This window comes from Sparus aurata, unplaced genomic scaffold, assembly GCF_900880675.1.
Source record: "Sparus aurata unplaced genomic scaffold, fSpaAur1.1, whole genome shotgun sequence".
Taxonomy (NCBI): Eukaryota; Metazoa; Chordata; class Actinopteri; order Spariformes; family Sparidae; genus Sparus; species Sparus aurata.
Window position 1 is genome coordinate 51,762 of NW_022045109.1, and position 21,208 is coordinate 72,969.

A 21,208-nucleotide genomic window follows, 5' to 3' on the forward strand; every position below is an offset into this window, starting at 1 on the left:
CAATCTTATATTTCTGTCAAGAGGTGCATGCTGGGTAACGAGTGGCTGTTTGTACAGAACAGAGTCGATGACAACGTCTGTAACATGATGTCACTCAGAGGAGGCTCGTCCATAGAGGCAGAGGAGGTTGGTCCTCCTCTATTTTTGGGAGGCAAGAGGAAGATCCATTTTTTTTTAAGAGAGAGTAACTGGTTGAAATAAATCATTACCAAATCTCAGTATCATTTATAAAATATTGTATATATATATTATATCATAAAAAAAGTTTCTTCTTTGGAAGAAAATCCAGTTAAAACGGTTGAACAGCGACAGCTGCAGACGGAGGAGACAGAGCAGTCTGTGAGAGGAGCAGGGAGCAGGAAGGTGGGGGCTAGAGGAGGACGGAGTGGGAGGGATCTCCTTCATTCACTCAATGCATTCAGGATTTTTTCATTCTGATCCATGATTGGCTAAGACACGTAATTTGACGCGCTAAGGGAGGACGTCCTCCCTTAGCGCGTCAAATTACCAATCAGCAACCAGAATATAAGATTGACAGCAGGTTGGTCCAATAACAGTTCCCAAATTTCATTCTCACGTTTATACAGCCGTAAACAAAAAATACTTCTATGTACCGTATTGACCCGAATAAAGTACGAGTTTTTTATTTTTTTTTTTATTAAAATTATGTGAAAAAGTGGGGTCGTCTACAATAATAGAACGTCTCTGGTCGTCTTATAATCGGGGTCTAACCGTTGACACATGCTGATAGTTGTCTGTGTCGCTACACGACCGCAACAGCAGAGGGCGCCAGCTTATTGTAGAGACGTCACTGACACTGTGGCTGCGGTTATCTGTCAATCACAGCGGAGAAGAAGTGACAGGAGATGAAAAATGGAGAGACGCGGTGATTTTACGGAGCAAAGTGGATCAAAAGTGTGGCAAGTTAACAGACATCTGAGGCGGAGCTATGATGCTGATTTTAAGATAATGAGATCAATGCAGCGGAGGCGTCAAACAACTGTCAGCCAGCCAAGAAATATGGAGTAACGGAGTGTAACATCCGAAGATGGCGGGTCCAAAAAGATCGTCTGAAAACACTAAAGGGGCGTTCAGACCAAACGCGATAGACGCGAATACAATCGCTTCAGACGCTTAATTCGCGCCGCGCCAGACGCTCCATTCGCGCCGCGTGATCATTTTGGACTATTCGCGTCATTCGCTTCATTCGCGTCATTCGCGTCATTCGCGCTTGCCCGCTTGCCCGCTCATTTTTGAACCGGTATTTCTCAACCCGCTGTCTTTCCACGTCTATCATGGCTGATATCACCACCGTTGCTGTACTGTACCTGCTGTACAAGTCCCAGAAACGCCGGAAAACCACCCGCCGTCGTGTCTGGGTTCATGAAGTCCTCCGAAGACACACAGAGCTGGGGGAATTTCACTGTCTCCTCCAGGAGCTCCGTCTGGATGACGACCGGTTCCAGCGGTAGCTCAGGCTGACTGGAGCCCAGTTCGAGGACCTGTTAGCTCGGGTCGGTGCCAGGATCTCCCGCCTGGACACCAACTACAGGCGCTGCATCTCAGCTGTGGAGCGCCTGTCCATCTGTCTGAGGTGAGCTACAACTAGCTTCTCCTCCACCGTAAACAACCGTACGTGATGGAAGTGACGTCGTCGGCTTGAACTTGTCGCTGACTGGATGTCGCGGCGCGATGCCGCTTGAAAAGTTGGATATTTTCAACTTTATTCGCGCCGCGGCAGACGCTTCATTCGCGCCGCGCCAGACGCTTCAGACGCTCCAGACGCTTCATTCGCGCCGCGCCAGACGCTCCATTCGCGCCGCCGTCGCCTGAATCGCGTGTAATCGCGCCATTTACATTGATTTTCAATGTAGAGTAGCCGCTCCATTCGCGTCTATCGCGTTCGGTCTGAACGCCCCTTTACAGTAAGAGACAAGCTTATCGTGGTACTCTAAGCGGCCGCTTCCAAGAGATTGACAGGAAGGTGTGTGAGTTTGTTACTGAGAAACACATTTTGGATATCAGAGTCTTTTTCTGAAGATTAGTCTTGAAAAGAGGGGTCGTCTTATTATCAGGGTCGTCCTATATTCGGGTCAATATGGTATTTTACAGCTTTCACTGCCCGCCATGCTCGGACAAGAAATATGGAGTTTTCAGCGACATTGGAATCGGTTTCAAAGGAAATATAAGCACATTTCTGATAGAAAAAAAACTATTGGGAGAAATCAGAGCGAAGCAGTCAGAAAAATAATTCATAGTTTTCGTTTCGTTCGTCCTGCTGGAGGACATACCGTTAACGGCACGACCGGGCGATTGTGATGAGTGATGTGTGTGATGTCCTGTGCTGTCCTGAAGTATGTACATTGATTGCTGTGGTAGCACAGTGAGTAGAGCAGGTGACTGGGGATCAAATTCCGGAAGGGGTATACAGTGGTATTTTTTTTGTCTTGTATATTAGCCATTTAATAAAATGTTTTTTAAAGAATTCTTTTAAGTCATTGTTTTATTGCTTAGTTTTCATTAAATATAAGAAAGTAGGGATAAGTAGTTGTCTTGTATAAAATAACATGACACCGTGGACTGGTTTTCCTCCTGTCCTCCTCAATTTTTTCCGTCACCAGCCGCCACTGATGTCACTGTTTATATTCAGGTCTCGCATCAGAGTGTCGACTGTAACTAACTTTGCTCTATAATCATTTTCATTAAAGACTTTTATTTTGAAAACTCCCTGAATCTGTTTCCTAGATGTTAAATCTGATTATATATATAAAAAGTCTTCAGAAGCTCAAACTTTGTTGATTAAACTCTTTATCAGGCTGAAATCTTCACCGGACCTGCTGAGAGAAAGTGTTGGCATGCACCCCGCCTGAGGTGAGAGAGGAGCTCCATCACAGGTCGGATCAATAACCTACAGATCAATAATAAAGATCACTAACCTGTAGATCAATAATAAGGGATCAATAACACGTAGATCAATAATAAAGGATCAATAACCTGCAGATCAATAACCTGTAGATCAATAATAAAGGATCAATAACCGGTAGATCAATAATAAAGATCAATGACCCGTAGATCAATAATAAAGGATCAATAACCTGTAGATCAATAATAAAGGATCAATAACCTGCAGATCAATAATAAAGGATCAATAACCGGTAGATCAATAATAAAGATCAATGACCCGTAGATCAATAATAAAGGATCAATAACCTGCGGATCAATAACCTGTAGATCAATAATAAAGGATCAATAACCTGCAGATCAATAACCTGTAGATCAATAATAAAGATCAATAACCTGCAGATCAATAACCTGTAGATCAATAATAAAGATCAATAACCTGCAGATCAATAACCTGCGGATCAATAACCTGTAGATCAATAATAAAGGATCAATAACCTGCAGATCAATAACCTGTAGATCAATAATAAAGATCAATAACCTGCAGATCAATAACCTGTAGATCAATAATAAAGATCAATAACCTGCAGATCAATAATAAAGATCAATAACCTGTAGATAAATAATAAAGATCAATAACCTGCAGATCAATAATAAAGATCAATAACTTGTAGATCAATAATAAAGATCAATAACCTGCAGATCAGTAATAAAGATCAATAACCTGCAGATCAATAATAAAGATCAATAACCTGCAGATCAATAATAAAGATCAATAACCTGTAGATCAATAATAAAGATCAATAACTTGTAGATCAATAATAAAGGATCAATAACCTGCAGATCAATAATAAAGATCAATAACCTGTAGATCAATAATAAAGATCATTAACCTGTAGATCAATAATAAAGATCAATAACCTGTAGATCAATAATAAAGATCAATAACCTGTAGATCAATAATAAAGGATCAATAACCTGCAGATCAATAATAAAGATCAATAACCTGTAGATCAATAATAAAGATCAATAACCTGTAGATCAATAATAAAGATCAATAACCTGTAGATCAATAATAAAGGATCAATAACCTGCAGATCAATAATAAAGATCAATAACCTGTAGATCAATAATAAAGATCAATAACCTGCAGATCAATAATAAAGATCAATAACCTGTAGATCAATAATAAAGATCAATAACCTGTAGATCAATAACCTGCAGATCAATAACCTGCAGATCAATAATAAAGATCAATAACTTGTAGATCAATAACCTGCAGATCAATAATAAAGATCAATAACTTGTAGATCAATAACCTGCAGATCAATAACCTGCAGATCAATAATAAAGATCAATAACTTGTAGATCAATAACCTGCAGATCAATAACCTGCAGATCAATAATAAAGTTCAATAACCTGCAGATCAATAATAAAGATCAATAACCTGCAGATCAATAACCTGCAGATCAATAATAAAGATCAATAACCTGCAGATCAATAACCTGCAGATCAATAATAAAGATCAATAACCTGCAGATCAATAACCTGCAGATCAATAATAAAGTTCAATAACCTGCAGATCAATAATAAAGATCAATAATCTGCAGATCAACAATAAAGATCAATAATAAAGGATCAATAATAAAGATCAATAACTTTATTTTCACAGTCAACAATGAAATGTTGTTTGAAAAGAAAAGAAAAACAAAAAACGCTGACGTGTCACTTTCTGTCAGTGTCCAATCAGAGTCCAGGACCACAGGTCCCAGGGGGCGGGACAATCCCCCACAATCCTTTGCTTTGGTTTACTGAGCCTGTCTCAACCAATCAGAGTCACAGACACCCTGCTGTCCAATCAGATGAAGTCTATCCTCCTCTGTGCCGTGATGTCATCCAACTGACTCAACTGTTCAGCCAATCAGGTGGAGAGAGGACGGAGCTGATTGGTCCTCATGACTGCCAACAGCTGTCAGTCACAGTCCAGGCATGTTGCTGCGGAAACAGGATGGGACGCACTTCCTGTGCAGCCTCAGAGAAAGACGCGTCACTTCCTGTCCCGGTGACCTCACTTCCTCTGCGTGAGGCCTTTGTGGAACAGGTAGACCGGCCGCTTGTTACCTGGACACACACACACACACACACACACACACCAAGACCTCTAATCTGACTGTATACTGTGTGTGTGTGTGTGTGTGTGTGTGTGTGTGTGTGTGTGTGTGTGTGCCTGTGAGTGTGTGTGTGTGTGTGTGTGTGCCTGTGAGTGTGTGTGTGTGTGTGTGTGTGCCTGTGAGTGTGTGTGTGTACCTGTGTGTGTGTGTGTGTACCTGTGAGTGTGTGTGTGTGTGTGTGTGTGTGTGTGTGTACCTGTGTGTGTGTACCTGTGAGTGTGTGTGTGTGTGTGTGTGTGTGTGTGTGTGTGTGTACCTGTGTGTGTGAGCAGTCTGTATGAGGTGAAGCCCACGCTGTCCGTCAGGTAACAGGTGAAGTGTTCAGGTCTCAGTCTGAGCGTCCTGTAGTGACGACAGGTCGACTCCTAAACAAACAAACAAACAAACACAGCTCCTTTACCTGTGTACAGGTGTGTGTGTGTATCTGGGTTTCCGTTATCCGGTAATTACTGGACTTTATTTTTATATGGAGCCAGAACGGTGACTTTAAAATTTAGCATCCAAAAAAAAAATTGGCATTGAAAACAAAACCAGTACTGAAAAAAGAAACATTGTCATTGAAACATTTGTATTGAAAACAGTTGTATTGGCATTGAAACAAGTATTGGCACTGAAATAAGAAACTAATTCAAATAATTCAAATCCGAAAATCTTATCATTTTATTTTATTGGGATTTTTTTTGTATTTTTCAATGACAATCTTCAGATTTTTTTACAATGTCAGTTTTTTTTCAGTGTCACTGATTTTCAGTTTCAACTTTGTGTCACTGTTTTGGCGTCGAGAGGGCGGGGCCTGAGGGGAGGGGCAAGTAGAGCGTGGTTTACATATCATTTGAGAAGGTGATGGCAGCAGCCTGCGGGAAGGCGGGGCTGGACGGTCCAGCTATAATACACCATGTTAGGGCCCGTGTGCCGGCCGTCTCTGGGCAACACAGAGTCCAACTACCTCACGGACTTTTCTTCAAGCTCTCTCCTGATGTGTCCAAGTCTCTGTGTATCTGGTTCTGTCCCGCAGCTCCAGAGCCCCGCTCCTAAATGCGTATGGAGTGTGGTGGTAGTACCGGAGCGCCGAGCACGGAGCGTTAGCCACAGTTAGCACAACAGTACAACAGCCTGTTGCTCTGAGCCGTGTGCTGTAATATATTGTTTTAGTTTTTTCTGTTTTGTTTTTTAGGGTGCCTGTTGTCATCTGGCCGGGGACTACAGCAGGATACTCGCCATGTTGGCTAAAGTTGCCCTTTTTACTGTTGTTGATGCAGTTGATTCATTGGGATTGTCTTTGATATAATAAACTAATAAACTAAACTAAACTAAGCTGCAAAGACATCATCCCAGTGAGACAACTGGCAGCACAAGGAGGAAAGAGAGAGTCGACAGGAGAACTTCTGCTCCCCGCAGCCTTTAAACAGCCTGACAGTGACGAGTCAGACGGGCAACATGCAGAACTAAAGGAAAGAAGTCGTGTTTCATAGCCTAAGGTATGCAGCCTTTTGCCGTGGTGGAGGGATTTAGTTGTATGATTAAAACACTCGAGCCACGATATAAAATAAAATCCCCTCCAGCCAACACTAAAGCAACACGGTAATTCCTGCACTTTAATGACGAGGAATTGTTAGAGTTGTCTGACAGCCTCTGTAGCTGTAACTAGTGATGATGGACCTCCAGCTACTGAAAGTTTCCTGCTGTGACTGCCCATTACATTACATTAGTGACAGTGAATAACTATTTGTTCTTAGCATCTGTTAAAGATAACTGTCTCTGCCAAATAAATGAAAAGCATGTTGGAACTAGCATTGCTCCTCTCTTGCAGTGCCAGAATCGACCTAGTTTAACCTCAGACTGTCACATGATGTATGAGATGTCAGACTGCCTCATTCTTTCAGGTTTAACCTGACTGTACAAGACATCATTGATTCTCCTAACCATCAGCGAACCGAACAGAAAACCGTGACCACAAAAGTGTGATATGAACCGAACCGTGGATCTTGTGAACCGTTCCACCCCTAATATATAAACTGCATATCATTTATCATTCTAATCTCAATAAATTGAGGAATAACCAGCAGGAGGCCACTGATGTGTGGGGATGTATATCGTTAGGATATTATCGATACCGATACCCCTTATTGGTACCGATACTTATCGATACTACAACATGTAATCTTGTGTAAAAAAATAAATACTTTACGAGATGTTAAAAGATTGAACCTTCTTTTTATTTCCACAAGGTAATAATAAGGCTTCAACAGAACAGAAGCTACGCAATTACAAATACTCCGCAACAGATAACCTTAAAGCCCCTGTACAGACTTTTCATTTAGTGTTGATTTTGGCGGCCCCGCTGGACGAAAGCGGTAGTGTTTTGCCGGAATGGAGACTGCATTTCCCATGAGCTCTAGCGCCCACTGTCGTGAAGACGTTTGTCTGGCCGGCGCGTGTAGATTTGTTTTGGATACGTCGGAAAGACGACGGGACTTGCTTTGAAAACTTTTTTTTTTATTATTATTATTTTTTAGCAGCTATCTGCAGCGTGCATATGGACGAGGTAATGTGTCTATTTGTATTTCTACTTAATATAATATGCCGCCGGTGAAACAAAGTAATGCTGCTGTTGCACTGCAATTTCCCAGCTATATATATATTACCCACGGTGCTACAGAGCTAGCGTTACAGCAAAGTCACAGTGATTGTGATGGATGTTTTGTTCTAAGTAAGAAACTGAATCATTTATAATGACAGAGGATATTACCCATGCATCGTTGCAGGTCGGCAGGGCTGATACACACAGCTGAAATGGATGCGTGATCTAAGACGTTTGTTGTCGTTTTCACGAGTGTAGTATCTAGAGCTATTCATGTATTGCTGTAAACTACGTCCCGCATTACATTTCATAAATGAAATAAAATGTACAAACCTGTCTAGGAGGAATCGGGCGAATTCTTGATCCGACTTGAATCCCTTCAAGCCCCGCAACTCTCTCCATCTCTGGAAGGAATCGCCAATGTTTATCCCTGTTTTAGCCCTAGCTCGATCGGATTCCCTCTTGGCCTTTCGTTGGTCTTCGGTTCGAATTCTTTTTCTTTTCTTTGTCTCATTATCAGCCATGACAGAAGTTTTAGCTCGGTTAGCACTGGCTAGCGTAGCAACAAAACAGCTATGCCGTATCCTGAATGTCGTCAGTTCCGGTCTGACTGCCGTAAATCGTTTCGTCAGTGGTCCGACCCGACCAAGGCCTTTCAGAGGTATAGAATTAGACTACTTAGAAATAGCGTATCTTCACACTGATGGGCTCATTTGCTGTTGTAGGTAACAGAGACACATCAGCAGAAACCAGAGACTTTTCTATATCCAGTTAAAAACTCCGTACAGGTGCTTTAAGGACTATTATATCTGGTGGATGTCGGAGCACAACGCAGCAATTCAGCTGAATTTAGCACTGAGCAGACGGAAACAATATAACATCAGGTTATTTTTCAAAATAAAACACTCCGTGTTGACACCAGCATACAAATCTCAAAAGAGAGACAAACACAAGCTCTTCTGCTCATCCTTGGGTCGGGAACACTTCCTGTGGTCGTGAGTGATCATGTGATTATCACGGACACTCTTCACGGTCAAATTCGGGGTTAGCAACATCATCAAACACTGGGAGCGTGTGCCCATTATGAAGATAAAGGAGTGCGGTGTGTTTGATTGCTATACAAAGCCAGTAAAGTTAGCAGCCCGGCTAGCGTCGCCGTGGCAGCGGCGCCCGTATTTACCGCGTATATCGGTTTCATTTCTGCGACGTCACGTTACAGAGTTTGTTGTTAAGTTTGTAGGCATTACAGTTGGGTAGACGTTCAAAAACCATCCATATCAATAACCGATAACAAAATCATCAAAAAAAAGTAAAAAAAAAAAAAAAAACAGATAACAATACCGTTTGTCCAGAATCTTAATGGTACCTTGGTACCAACCCAATTACGAGCCGGTACCTAAAAGTACCGGTCCTCAGTATACATCCCTAATAGTGCAGTTATTGAATATTTTTTGTAGTATCTCTTGTCGGTGGTCAGAGGTCCCTGTGCCCTCGTCTCACAGAGTTAATGTCCAGCTGGAGGAGCTCGTATAATGAAACTACGGTTGTAGCTCGTTGTCTCGTTACCTTACTACGGTAGGAAAGAGCCGTCGTTTCAGTTTCAACAATGTTTCACTTATAAGTTATTGATCTGGGAAGTTCGAATCTGTTCCTAACTTTACCAGACTAAATCCTACTACATAAGTCAGTTACGTATCATGTCAAACCGGCTGCGCTCGCTCGCTGTGCTGTAAGTTTCCTTCTTCTGTTTTGAGACGCTGCTGCTGTTTGAGAGGCTTTCACGTGAGATCATCGTGATGATGAGACTCCACCTGCGCGAACCGCGGACTCACTGAAGTTACTGTGAGTGACTACTGTGCACTCAGGTGGCTGTAATTAAAGGCAAGCCCGCTACGCTGACCGGGCCAGGAGCACAGAGGCCACTGTGGCCGTACCATGATTTCTTATTTTCACGGGGCATCAAGGCCAAAGTGCAGGGCAACGGTGTACAGGTGTGTGTACAGGTGTGTGTATGTGTGGTCCAGGTGATCCAGGTGTGTGTACAGGTGTGTGTATGTGTGATCCAGGTGTGTGTACAGGTGTGTGTGTATATGGTCCAGGTGATCCATGTGTGTGTACAGGTGTGTGTATGTGTGATCCAGGTGTGTGTACAGGTGTGTGTATGTGTGATCCAGGTGTGTGTACAGGTGTGTTTGTACCGAGGCTCTCTTGCTGCGGCTGTAGCTGCTCCACGGTTGAGGCTCCAGGATGAATAATCCGCCCAGCGACAGGCTCTGATAGGCTCGTCTGAACAGTCTGACCACGCCCGCGTCACCCGACTGCAGCTGCACCCACTTGGTCACGCCTAGACACATGATGACATCATACTGACCCCGGCCAGGCCACGCCTCCTGCTCTGACACGTAGTCGCCCTGTGGGAGGAGTCACAGTGGTGATGATGTCACAGTGATGATGATGTAAGAGGAGCTGAAGGAGACTCACCTGGATGAAGGTGACGTTGCTGGGGAACCTAGATGCTGACGACGACGATGATGATGACGATGATGATGATGGGGGGAGGAGGGGCGGAGCCGAGAGAGGACCTCGACTCACCCTGAACGACAGGGGCAAGGAGAGGAGAGACAGAGCCTGCTGGACCTCCTCCATCATCTCCTCCTCCTCCTCCATCTTCTTCAACTCCACCTGCTCTCCGCCCCTCCTCCTCGTCCTCCTGGCCTCCACCACCAGGTCATGTGACAGGAAGTGCCTAATGTTCTGCTTGGCGGCATGGACCAATCGCTCATCTAGCTCCACCCCCAGGATGTGGGCGGGGTCAAACCTGCGGGCGATGGCGAGGGTCATGTGACCGGTGCCGCAGCCCACGTCCAGCACCCTCTTGTCTCTGAACCAATCTGCTTCCAGGAGGCGGAGCCTTGCGTCCTCCTCCGCCCCGACCCGGCCCTCCCAGCCGTCGCCGTAGAAACCGTGGTAGCCGTAGTAACAGCTGTTGTTGCCGTACTGGTAGCGGTGTTTGTTCTTCTTCTTCTTCGATGGTGGCTGAGTGGAGCCGGGCTGTGGTCCTCCACATCTGCAGGGGGCAGCACACAGGTGAGCAGGCAGCCAATCACTAGACAGCGTTCACATTCAGCTCTGTAGGAACACCAGCCCTTATGTCTCCATCACGAGGCTCTGCTCCCTTTCTGCGTCCTCTGACCTCTCAACCACAAGACAAGACTAATTTAACAAACAAAGCATATCTGTTTGACTGAATATTTGCCTCTTCTCCCCCCTCACAAAGAAGATGAAGTCCTTCTTCCTCAGGCCAAACTATGGCCTCTTCTCCCTATAGATTAGGACGGTGTGTTGCTCTTGCTATAAACAGATCATTGGAGACGTTTTCTTATCAATTTTAACGACTTACTACAATAGAGTCCTCTCTCTCCACATCAGATGACAAGAAGTGGGGGTTGATGTTGGTTGGGGTAAAGATGACCCAGTCCTCCCCCCTCACAGGCCAAAGTGTTTTACGACCCTGTCTGTGACATTCCAATCTTTGCTGCATCCCAATCCTATACTCATCCACATTTCAATATGTTCTGAATAACTATTAACTACAATTTCATCTTCTTAATTTTATCAGATTTCCAAATAGCCAAGAAAGTCATACAGTAGATATTTTCCATGTTATTGTCAAGCCCAGATGAAGTTTATTACTTAATGAATTTGGGGTTTGAGAGAAACCAGCCCCCACCTTTGCGATGGGCACAGACTTGCATATCATGATCCTCTTTGTGTGTAATGCTTGTGTTATTCACCAGTTAAATGTCTGATATGTTTTCTTAAGATAGAACTACAAGGAATATGTATAAGTCCTTGGTCCTACTGTGTATTGTATTGTTGGGACCCACAGATGAAGTCATTCATTGTGGGTTTCAAAATGGACTCTGAAATGAACTCAGTGTCCCAGAATTCCCCATTCTTCACACCTAGGTGCAGAATTCAGGTTTGAGCTACTATTGGTCAGGGTGACAGACCCCCTGCTGATCAGGTAGTCAAAACCCCAGAGCATTCAATGTTCTCTCTCTCACTCAACACGCTCTACTCCTTTAACTTTGGATCTTCAAGGGCTCCTCTCCACCTCCCCCCACGGGGCTGCCTGCCTTCTAGATCCCTTCTTCTGGGCCCAACAAGCTGTGGAGAGCTGCAAGCTGCATTGGCAGCAGGCCCAAAAGAACTTCTCCTCACTGCAGCGACACGAGGTCCTGCCAATCTGAGGATCTAAGGAACACCAATCCTTACATAGTAAAGGAGCGACCAGTTTCCTCCTCTGCCGACTTTCATCAAACCTTGCACAGCAAGAGCAGCTTGTTCAACCTTGGAGCCCCAACTTTCTCCTGCAACCACCAGCACCTTCTCCTCAAAGACTGGTAACGTTGAACTGGGCTTAGATAGCAAACCATAGCACGGCTAAGCACAGGACTTTAAACTCTGGTTGATGTAATGTGTTCAATTGATGTGTTTGTTCAATGTTTTGGTGTTATGGTGACCTCGAGTCAAGTTATTGGTAGTTTGCTTTCCTAGACGGCTAATTCGACATTAGTTGAATTATGCTTCACACAGACTCAGGGTCTCTGCATGCAACTAACCATCTTCTATAACCTGGCACCACGTCACACACACATACATACTCACAGACACACACATTCCTGGAGGCTAGAGCATATCACACCCACATGTGATATCATTGACCGCCATTGTTCCTTTGTTCTGCCAGGCACTCACACACACACACACACTCGCGCGCGCACACACACACACACACACACACACACACACACACACACAGGTATATAGTACATGTTAGTTAGATTGTGTGTTTCCATTTTGTGTTAAATAAAAGATCTTGAACCTTCTTGCTGTCTATTTAATATTGTACATGAGTGAATGTTGCCAACCTCTACACTGTCAAGAACTCCAAAATCCTTCAACCATTACTAGCTGTTATGGTGAATTTGGTTGTAGTTATTAAGTTAATTATTAACCAGAGTTATAAACAGTTCAGTACGTTTTTATGAGACTGATTTAGTAAAATTGCTATCTTTTTCCCTTCTTCAAGGGTGGTGCCCCGAGGTGATCTAATGCAAATTGGATCATATTATTTATCATAATTAATAATTATCCCAAATAATCATTAATTATTATTGATAGCCAAATTTAACCTAAATCCCCCTTTTATTGTTGTTAAACACACCTTAACCGGGCCTTGTGTAAGGTGAGGCCCAACAGTATGCTTTATGGTTTATGTTGTATACTATTGTTTTATGACTTAATCATGTTTTTAATTCTTTAATTCTTGGATCATAACCATGTTACATCTTTTAACGAAGACAAAAATTCGACTTTTAAGATGGTAAAGTTTTTGGGAAGTTAAATTTCACGATTAAGTTCACGATTTCGAAACATTAAGGCAATATAGTTTATTTGAATTAAAGTGTCGTGGGTCACAACTCCGAGCACAGAAGGAGTATTATCAGCCAGCCCCACCCCTGTTCTCGATGTGTCTGCTGCAGCTCATAAAAACAGAGAAGATGCTCTGCACTTCACTGGTCTTCTCTCATGCTGAGGCTTCGCTCTCACTTTTGGGTCCTGACTTCGGTCATGACTTGGAGTCTTCTTCTCCGGGCTCTCTTGCCCCCCTGTTTCTTCTCCTGACTTCTTCTCCTTCTCTCTTCTCTTCTCTTCTCTCAGTAATCTTTACTTTTATTTTTGCAACAAGCTCTAAGAAAGCGAATTGAATAACTACTTTAAGTACTCTACTTTTATCCAAGTCTTTAATAGAACAAATTCTTTTCTTTTTGATTTTTGATTTGATTTTAATATAACTTTAAAGTATCACCGCCTGATCCAGAAGAAGTTGAATTAGTGAAAGGATCAGAACTTGAGAACCACCTTGAAACATCAAAGAAAAAGTATTTTTCAAGACTGTGATCATCTGATGAAGAACGTTGCAGTCCATCGTCTGCCTCAGAAGTCGTGCAAGGAGTCTCCACAAAGGACACTGTGGGTGTTCCCAGCCGAGACCGACTCCGCCCCCAGCGCTCCCAAGGCGGAAACCCCGCTGGGCCTTCGGACCAAGAGTCCCTCAACAGAGTACCGGCCTTCCCTCTGGCTACTGGACCGACGCGCTGTGCCGTGGTCCAACCCAGAACTCTCAAAGAGACCAAGCTTCAGTGCCTCCTGACGCCCAGACAAAACAGGCTGAACGTCTTCATACAGCTGGATCCACACACGTGAGAATGAGTAGTGTCTAAAGTTCTGACTGCTGTCTAAAGTTCTGACTTCTGTCTAAAGTTCTGACTTCTGTCTCAGGTTCTGACTTCTGTCTCAGGTTCTGACTTCTGTCTAAAGTTCTAACTTCTATCCTATGAACTTAAGAAAGTTGAGGTTAGGGTCTCGTTAGTATTAAAAGATTACTCCTGTAATATTTAATATATAAAAACCCAACCCTTTAACTTTACCATCTACCGACGGTCACGTAACTTTATTACTTTGCTTATTACATTCTTTACCTTTTCGTTATCTGTTGTTCGTCTAAAATTGTCATGTCATTTATGTTACCCCAAAATTATTTAGTCAATAAACATATATAATCATTTGTTTGTCTGGAACTTAATTTTGATGTGGAGAATCGATGGATACGTGCAAAGAGTTCACTGCTTCAGAATATTGAGATTGAATAAATTGATTTGAAATTGATACTCTAGCTGTCCAAGTCAAACTGGTACAGTTAGATGTTTGGAATAGTTCCCTCCAGCCTATTCTAGTAAATCAAACAATGGAGGTGGTGCCCTTCTACGAGTGTAAAATTAATCCCCAGTGATTAATGACCTTGATTATCAAGCAGTGATAGTCCCCTACATTTATATCCATTGTGCCATCCATGGGAGGCCCGCATAGCCTACCTACCTGTCCTGCAAATTCGTGGTTCCCCATGTGAGGCATAGTTGATTACCAGTGATTAATTAATTGCCAGTAATTATCCCTTATTATCAAAGTAGTGTCTCCTACAGCTCCAACAAACAGGTTTATCCAACTACTGAACAGTTGGACATGTTGTGTTACACAAGCATAATGCAATGCTTTTCACACGTGGCTGCTGATTGATTGACACCTGACACGCCCATCACATGACACTAAAGCTCAGAGCCTGCTTCTGTTGTCAGACTGAACTCACCTGCCAGCTTTTGCCCCTCCCACCAGCGGCGTCTGGAACTTGGTTGGCTGAGCTGTGGTCACCATGGTATCTGCCGACCTCGCCGAGGTGGTGCGGCGCCGTCTCCGTTGGCGACCATCGCGCTGGTTACCAGGCTTGTGGGTGTGGCCTGGTGGAGGGTGGGTGTGTCTCCTGGGGAGGATGGGGGGCGGGGCTACGTCATCTCGACAGGTGATGGCCGTGTTGAGTTCACAGGGGAGAGGAGAGGCTGAAACACTGCCCCCTGTGGTCAGAGGAGGAACTGCACAACCACAACAACATAAGAACAACTAACGCCACAACAGCACCAGACTCCATTAACAAATGTAGTGATTCTAAGAGTTGTTGAGTTAAAACAAACTTTCTAACGTAGTGAAACTCTGTCTCTGACAGATTCTAACTCATGTGTCCTTCTTGTTAATTCAGCAAATGTTCTACATGAACTTCTTTCTGTCTTTGGGTGAATTCCTTCAGTCTGGGTCATAAAAAAACAGAACAGTGACATCTGGTGGATTGCAGAAATCATAGCAGCTCAAATTACAGACACTGTTCAGGCATCACTTTATGTTTATGGGATAAATTAAACTTATACAACTTCTTTTGGTCAGTAAGATGTAAATATTAAATGTATATTAATGTAATTAAAGTGTCATTATTTAACTTTTCTGTCAGCTTCATCACTTCTCATGCCACAGCAGGCATGGACTGGCCATCTGGCGTACAGGGCAATGCCTGGTGGGCCGACGCACAGTTTTGGTCCAGGCTGTCATAATTTAATCCAAAAAGTTTATTATAAATCATTTTTATCAAACGCGACGACCCATTGGTTGAATTTCTAGAAGGACAGTGGGCTAATCCAATGAAATCGCTCAGCCCTCCTCTCTTTTTTCCTAAGTGCAAAGTTTAGAGGGGGCGGCCCATTGGTCCAACTTCAATATAGACAGTGGACTGAACCAATCAGGATATAGTACGACAGCGGCCACACCCCTGTCTGAACTGCCTCCTGTAACTTCTGCTCGTTTCTAAGTGTTGAGCACGAGGAGTGACAACATGGAGCAACCAGAGAGAGAGAAAAGTTGCGTGCTAAGAGAAGAATCTCACTCAGTACGTTTACATGCACAGCTGAGTCAGATTACAGCCATAGTTCGACTCTGCTACTCAATCTGACAACTGCTCTTGCGGTGATTTCGGAGGAAAGGCGCCGCCGTCCGTGTACTTCCGGCTCACGGCCCCGGGGAAAAAATGATGGAGGGAACATTAGCTCTATTACATGAAGTGTTATCAACGAGTCGGGCTGGCCTGACAAACCCGACCAGACCCGAGGGCTCAGGTTCGGTCAACGTTAAACATGATTTATAAAACTGCTGAATGAGAAGTAAAAGCTTTGCAATTTAAGCATTACTAAAGTAAGTGTAAAAAATATATAAAAGTATTATTAGCAAAAGGTTTGCCCACACTGAATAAGAGTAAGACAGTTAAATGCTTGAAAGACGAGTTGCCTTGCATGAGTTCATACAGCAGCCTGTCTTTAGCCTGATACAAATGCATGTTATAGCTTTATAAAGGAGGGAGCACCTTTAACCTGAAGAATTAGAACTGAGCTGCTTTATCAGGGAAATTCAGTAAATACATATTAGAGATGATTTCAGTAAAAAGGATAAAAGAATCAATTGAACTACACAGAGCAGATAAAAGTGGAGGAGTTAACAAAAGACACTAAACCTCTGAGATTTAGGATGCTGATGATGCATTCTGCTTGAGATAGAATATAAGGAGGTAGAACCATATGTTGAGTACATTTACTTATTTGCTTTCCACAATGGTTATTTGATAGACTTCTAAAGTAATGATAAACTGTACATTTCTAATAAGCCTAAAGGTAACAAGTTATGGGTTTTTTTCCGGTTGTGCTCTGCTAATTATGAGGGGCCGGTCTAAGCCAAAAATGCCAGGGCTGATTTTCTGTCCCAGTCCGGCCCTGTGCCAGAGTGAAACCACCTCACCTCCCTCCCCCTGTGTCCCCCTTTAACTCCCCCTGAGTCATCAATCAGTGGTTGTAGTGTCAGCAGTGTCTCACCTGTGAGTCCAGCTGTGGAGGGAAACAGTCGGGCAGGTATCACCTCCCTCTCTCCTCCCCCTCCTCCCCCTCCGTGGTGTCTGTTCCTGTGTCTCCTCCTGGACTTCAGGGGGGACAGCAGGACTCCGCCCTCTCCCTCCCTGTCCCCGCCCCTTCCCTTCAGGTTCAGGGGGTCGGTGATGTCACGGGGAACCAGGATCTCTACAGGGTCTCCTCCACGTGACGGCAGGGGCGAGCACTGTGGTGTCTCCTGATTGGTCGCTCTGAGGAAGAGAGGAGGAGTTTGAGCCTGATTTTACTGGACCGTTACTGGACAGTTACTGAGCCGTTACTGGGCCGTTACTGGGCCGTTACTGAGCCACTATTGGACCGTTACTGGGCCTTTACTGAGCCGTTACTGGGCATCAACCAGCTACTATTTTTAATGATTGATTAAAGTATCGTCTTTAAAGAGCTGTTTGAATCTAAAAGTGGTTTTAAAGGAGTTATCACCTGGTTTTTTACATATCCAGTCCCTCTTGGATCGCTTTGGATCAATTCTTAAAACTTATTAGAAATTTTTTTTAAAAAAAATCAAACATAGAGCTTGTTCTGACCCTTTTTCATACCGCGACTTTCTCTGGTGAGATTATGCGCGAGGTTTTGACCGGTCCGAATGAGGCGTGTGTTTTACATGTAAGACCTGAGTTTTAATGCTGGCGGTCACGATGTATGGCGTGAAAATGACAGAGAAATAAGCAGATTCGGCGTGCTCACTCTGGCTGAGGACGACTGTGAGCTGATGCTTAATATGCAAGTAGCCTCCTGTGGTAACGTCACCACAGGAGCAGAGTCAAAATCTCCTGCTTTAGGAACGCGCACTACTGTGCGCTATTCCTGTTCAGAAAAAGAGCCAAAGCGACAAAAATAAGCCACTTTCAAACTCCAGCTTTTCAGGCAAGTTTCAACAGAGGTCCAACACCAATATGCATGATTCAACGAGAGAAATTGAGATTTCCGGGTGATGACTCCTTTAATGAATAAATCTCCTGAATCGTCATGGCAGCAGAGTTTATCACATGATTGAAGCTTAATCAATCAATCAATCAAACATGGTGTCTCACTTGTTGACGTCTTCGTCCAAGAGCGAGTTGAGGTTCAGTGGGTCAAAGATGTTCCCACCCAGCAGGAAGTGACTGGGCAGAACGGGCTCTGATTGGCTGTCACTGTTGGCGCGGCGCCGGCGCTTGGCCAGCCCCTTGAAGCCGACGCCCATGGAGTACCGCCTCTTTGCGATTCGCTGAGCTGGGACAGCGGGGGCGGTGAGGGGGGGCTGACCGTTGCCGGGCGGATGGAGGCCATTTTTTGGGCGAAGGGGGTGTGGCTTAGCCAGCTGTGGCTGCTCTGATAGGCTGATGGTGGCGGGGAAGGCGGGGCTGATCTCGCGAGGGAGGACAGTCTCTTTGTCCAATGACATCCTGATCATCTTCCACGTGGAGACAGATCAGCCAATCACAGGCCTGCAGAGAGAGGGGCGGGGTCAGGAGGCACAGCCAATCAGATTCACCAGCTCATCACAACACAGAAGAGCTGAAACGATCAATTAACTCATTATCCAATCACAGAATTTCTGTTTTCTATCACAGGAGCGACTGTGACAGAATTCAACATCTCCATCAGACAACTCAGGAAGAATTAACATTAACAACAACAACAACAACATTAACAACAACAACCATAACAACAACATTAACAACAACAACAACATTAACAACAACAACAACAACCATAACAACAACATTAACAACAACAACAACAACATTAACAACAACAACAACAACATTAACAACAACATTAACAACATTAACAACAACAACCATAACAACAACATTAACAACAACAACAACATTAACAACAACAACAACAACATTAACAACAACAACATTAACAACATTAACATCAACAACACAACTGTCCTGAGGTGAGTATTACAGGGAGTCCTTGTGAGTTCTGTACGACACTTTAATTTAGTTCATGTTGGTGATTCGTCATGTTTCACTTCTTCTTCAGGGGCTGATTTATAGTTTCTATGATATAAAAATGTTGCCTGACTCCAAACTTCAGCTCAACATTCAGTGTGATTAACAGCTCAGTGACACTGTCTGGTTCAGCCTGTGACAGCAGATGAAGAGTCTGAGTTCATCTGAAGATGTCGCTCTTGATATTCACACTTTTTAGTTATTAGTCTAAAGAGCAGATTAATGGATACTGAAGATAAAGTTTCAGCCCTGCTGCTCACCAGACTGAATGTGCTCCATGTTTTTACATATGTGATCTTTTCTCCATCACAGATTCTGACACACGTCAGCAGCCACACGTCAAACTACTGACTGTAAATATCTGAATTCATAAGTGTTATCAAGTGTGATAAATAAATACATTAATAGTGCAGCAGCGACACACACACTGCTCTCCTCCTCAGTGTATTGACTCACATCATTTAATGACTGATATGTAAAGTTACAGTCCTGCTGTCGAACATTGTCTCATGTCATAGCTTCACTTTCTTACATTTACCTTTTAATACAATTATATATATTTATAATCAATATTTTCAATGTATTAGATGAAAATGAGACGTTCCAACATCATGACAGAACTACAGCAGCCTGAACGACCTGATGTGATGGTGGAGTTATTGGTTGGACCAGGTTTTATTGATCAGTTCACCTGCAGGTGCTTCACTGATTGATCGTTGTGGACTCAATGTGTTTCTGTACAAAGAGACATGAAACACACAGATTCACCATCACGACCCAACTCCATCAGACTGATGGTTTCATCACACTGGTTCTGAGATCCAAACCAAATCAATCAGTACGATCACTGATAACATGATCAATACAGCGGTAAGGTCCGTCACAGGCTGCACTGACTCAGGTATCAGTGTCACCTGTCCTCAGCTCACCCAGTGTTCAGGTGCTGTACTTCACTACATTACTCTGACAGTTTAGTTACTTTATGTTCACAGTAATAACACAACCTGTCATCAATACATTAATATTGATTATAGGTGACAATCAAACTGATCAACTGTCGAGTCTTTGAATCAGCTCCATGACCACATCAATGCATCAGTGACTACCACAAAGTAATAGATTACAGTTACAGTCCAAACAGTGAGTACTCTCATTACTTTGTGAGTACTTTTGTACTTCTACCAAAGTAAAGACTTATTAACGATCAATAATCGATCACTGATACTCACTCAGTGTGCAGTCCACCCGTCCGTCCAGACCTCCACCTCACAGTGTGTGTGTGTGTGTGTGTGTGTGTTGTTGCCAATATTATCCACACACACACATACATGGACCTGTTTATAACTCCCCCTCCCCCCTCTCTAGCCCCGCCCCTGGCGCCCTCTCCACCAATCACGGAGCGCCGTCATGAATAATTCAAACTGACCGAGTAACAAACTGGTAAACAGTTAGCTTCTCCAACTAGTCACGTCCGGCTAACATGCAGGAAGTAGCTAGCGTGGCGCTAACACACACACACACGTACACACACACACACCCTGAAGATAAACAACTAGCAGAACTCGCGCGAAAAACACGCTGCATGCGTCAGAACGAGGTCCCGTGCGTGTGAGTGCGCGTGTCAGTGTGTGTGTGCGGCTCGATGCGTGATGACTTCATCCGACCCGTTAGCTTTTAGCCGCTGCTAGCTGCTAGCTGCTAACTGTTGGTGTCTTCTCACCGTGCTCCTACTCCAAGCCCGCGGTTTTATACTGCAGCCGCGGGGCCACGTGAGCGACGACACAGCCCGCCAATCACATGCCGAACTGCAGTCCCCGCCTCTCCCGAGCTGCGGCCAATCAGACGGCCGCTCCAACCAGGCGGCGGTGTGATTGGTCGCCGCTCGGGGAGGCGGGAGAATGCTCGAGGAGAGAGGCGTCCTGAGCGGTGCCTGACGGGAAACACGAGCACGGTCCAAACTAAACTGTTAAAACAGAGAAAATAACAACATGTCGGGGAACATCGAGTGGCTGCGAGTCTCCACACGCTCTGTGAGAGAGTCCAACAAAGTTCTGACCCACAGCTGTGCTGTAGAGCCCGAACTCAGTGGTGCCACTGGGCCCTGAGCGCTGCCTGCAGGTACCACCGAACTCCTGCTGCTGTCTGTGTCTTCTGACAGGTTCTACCTGCCACACACCTGCACCTCACCTGTATCCATGCTCAGTGAACACGGAGTAACTGTTAGTGTT

General features: G+C 44.1%; 1 protein-coding gene across 1 annotated transcript; it reads right to left on the reverse strand.

Annotated features, from left to right (window-relative positions):
* Positions 1–4,588: 4,588 nt before the first annotated feature.
* On the reverse strand, positions 4,589–20,710 carry LOC115577698 (7SK snRNA methylphosphate capping enzyme-like). Its single transcript, XM_030410604.1, has 8 exons — positions 20,210–20,710; positions 18,066–18,461; positions 16,963–17,225; positions 14,868–15,147; positions 10,136–10,721; positions 9,853–10,065; positions 5,330–5,438; positions 4,589–5,023 (listed from the first exon to the last, which is right to left on the reverse strand). The coding sequence occupies exons 2-8, from the start codon at positions 18,425–18,427 to the stop codon at positions 4,971–4,973; spliced, it is 1,866 nt and encodes a 621-aa protein (XP_030266464.1). The 5' UTR covers positions 18,428–18,461; positions 20,210–20,710; the 3' UTR covers positions 4,589–4,970.
* Between the last annotated feature and the right edge of the window lie 498 nt (positions 20,711–21,208).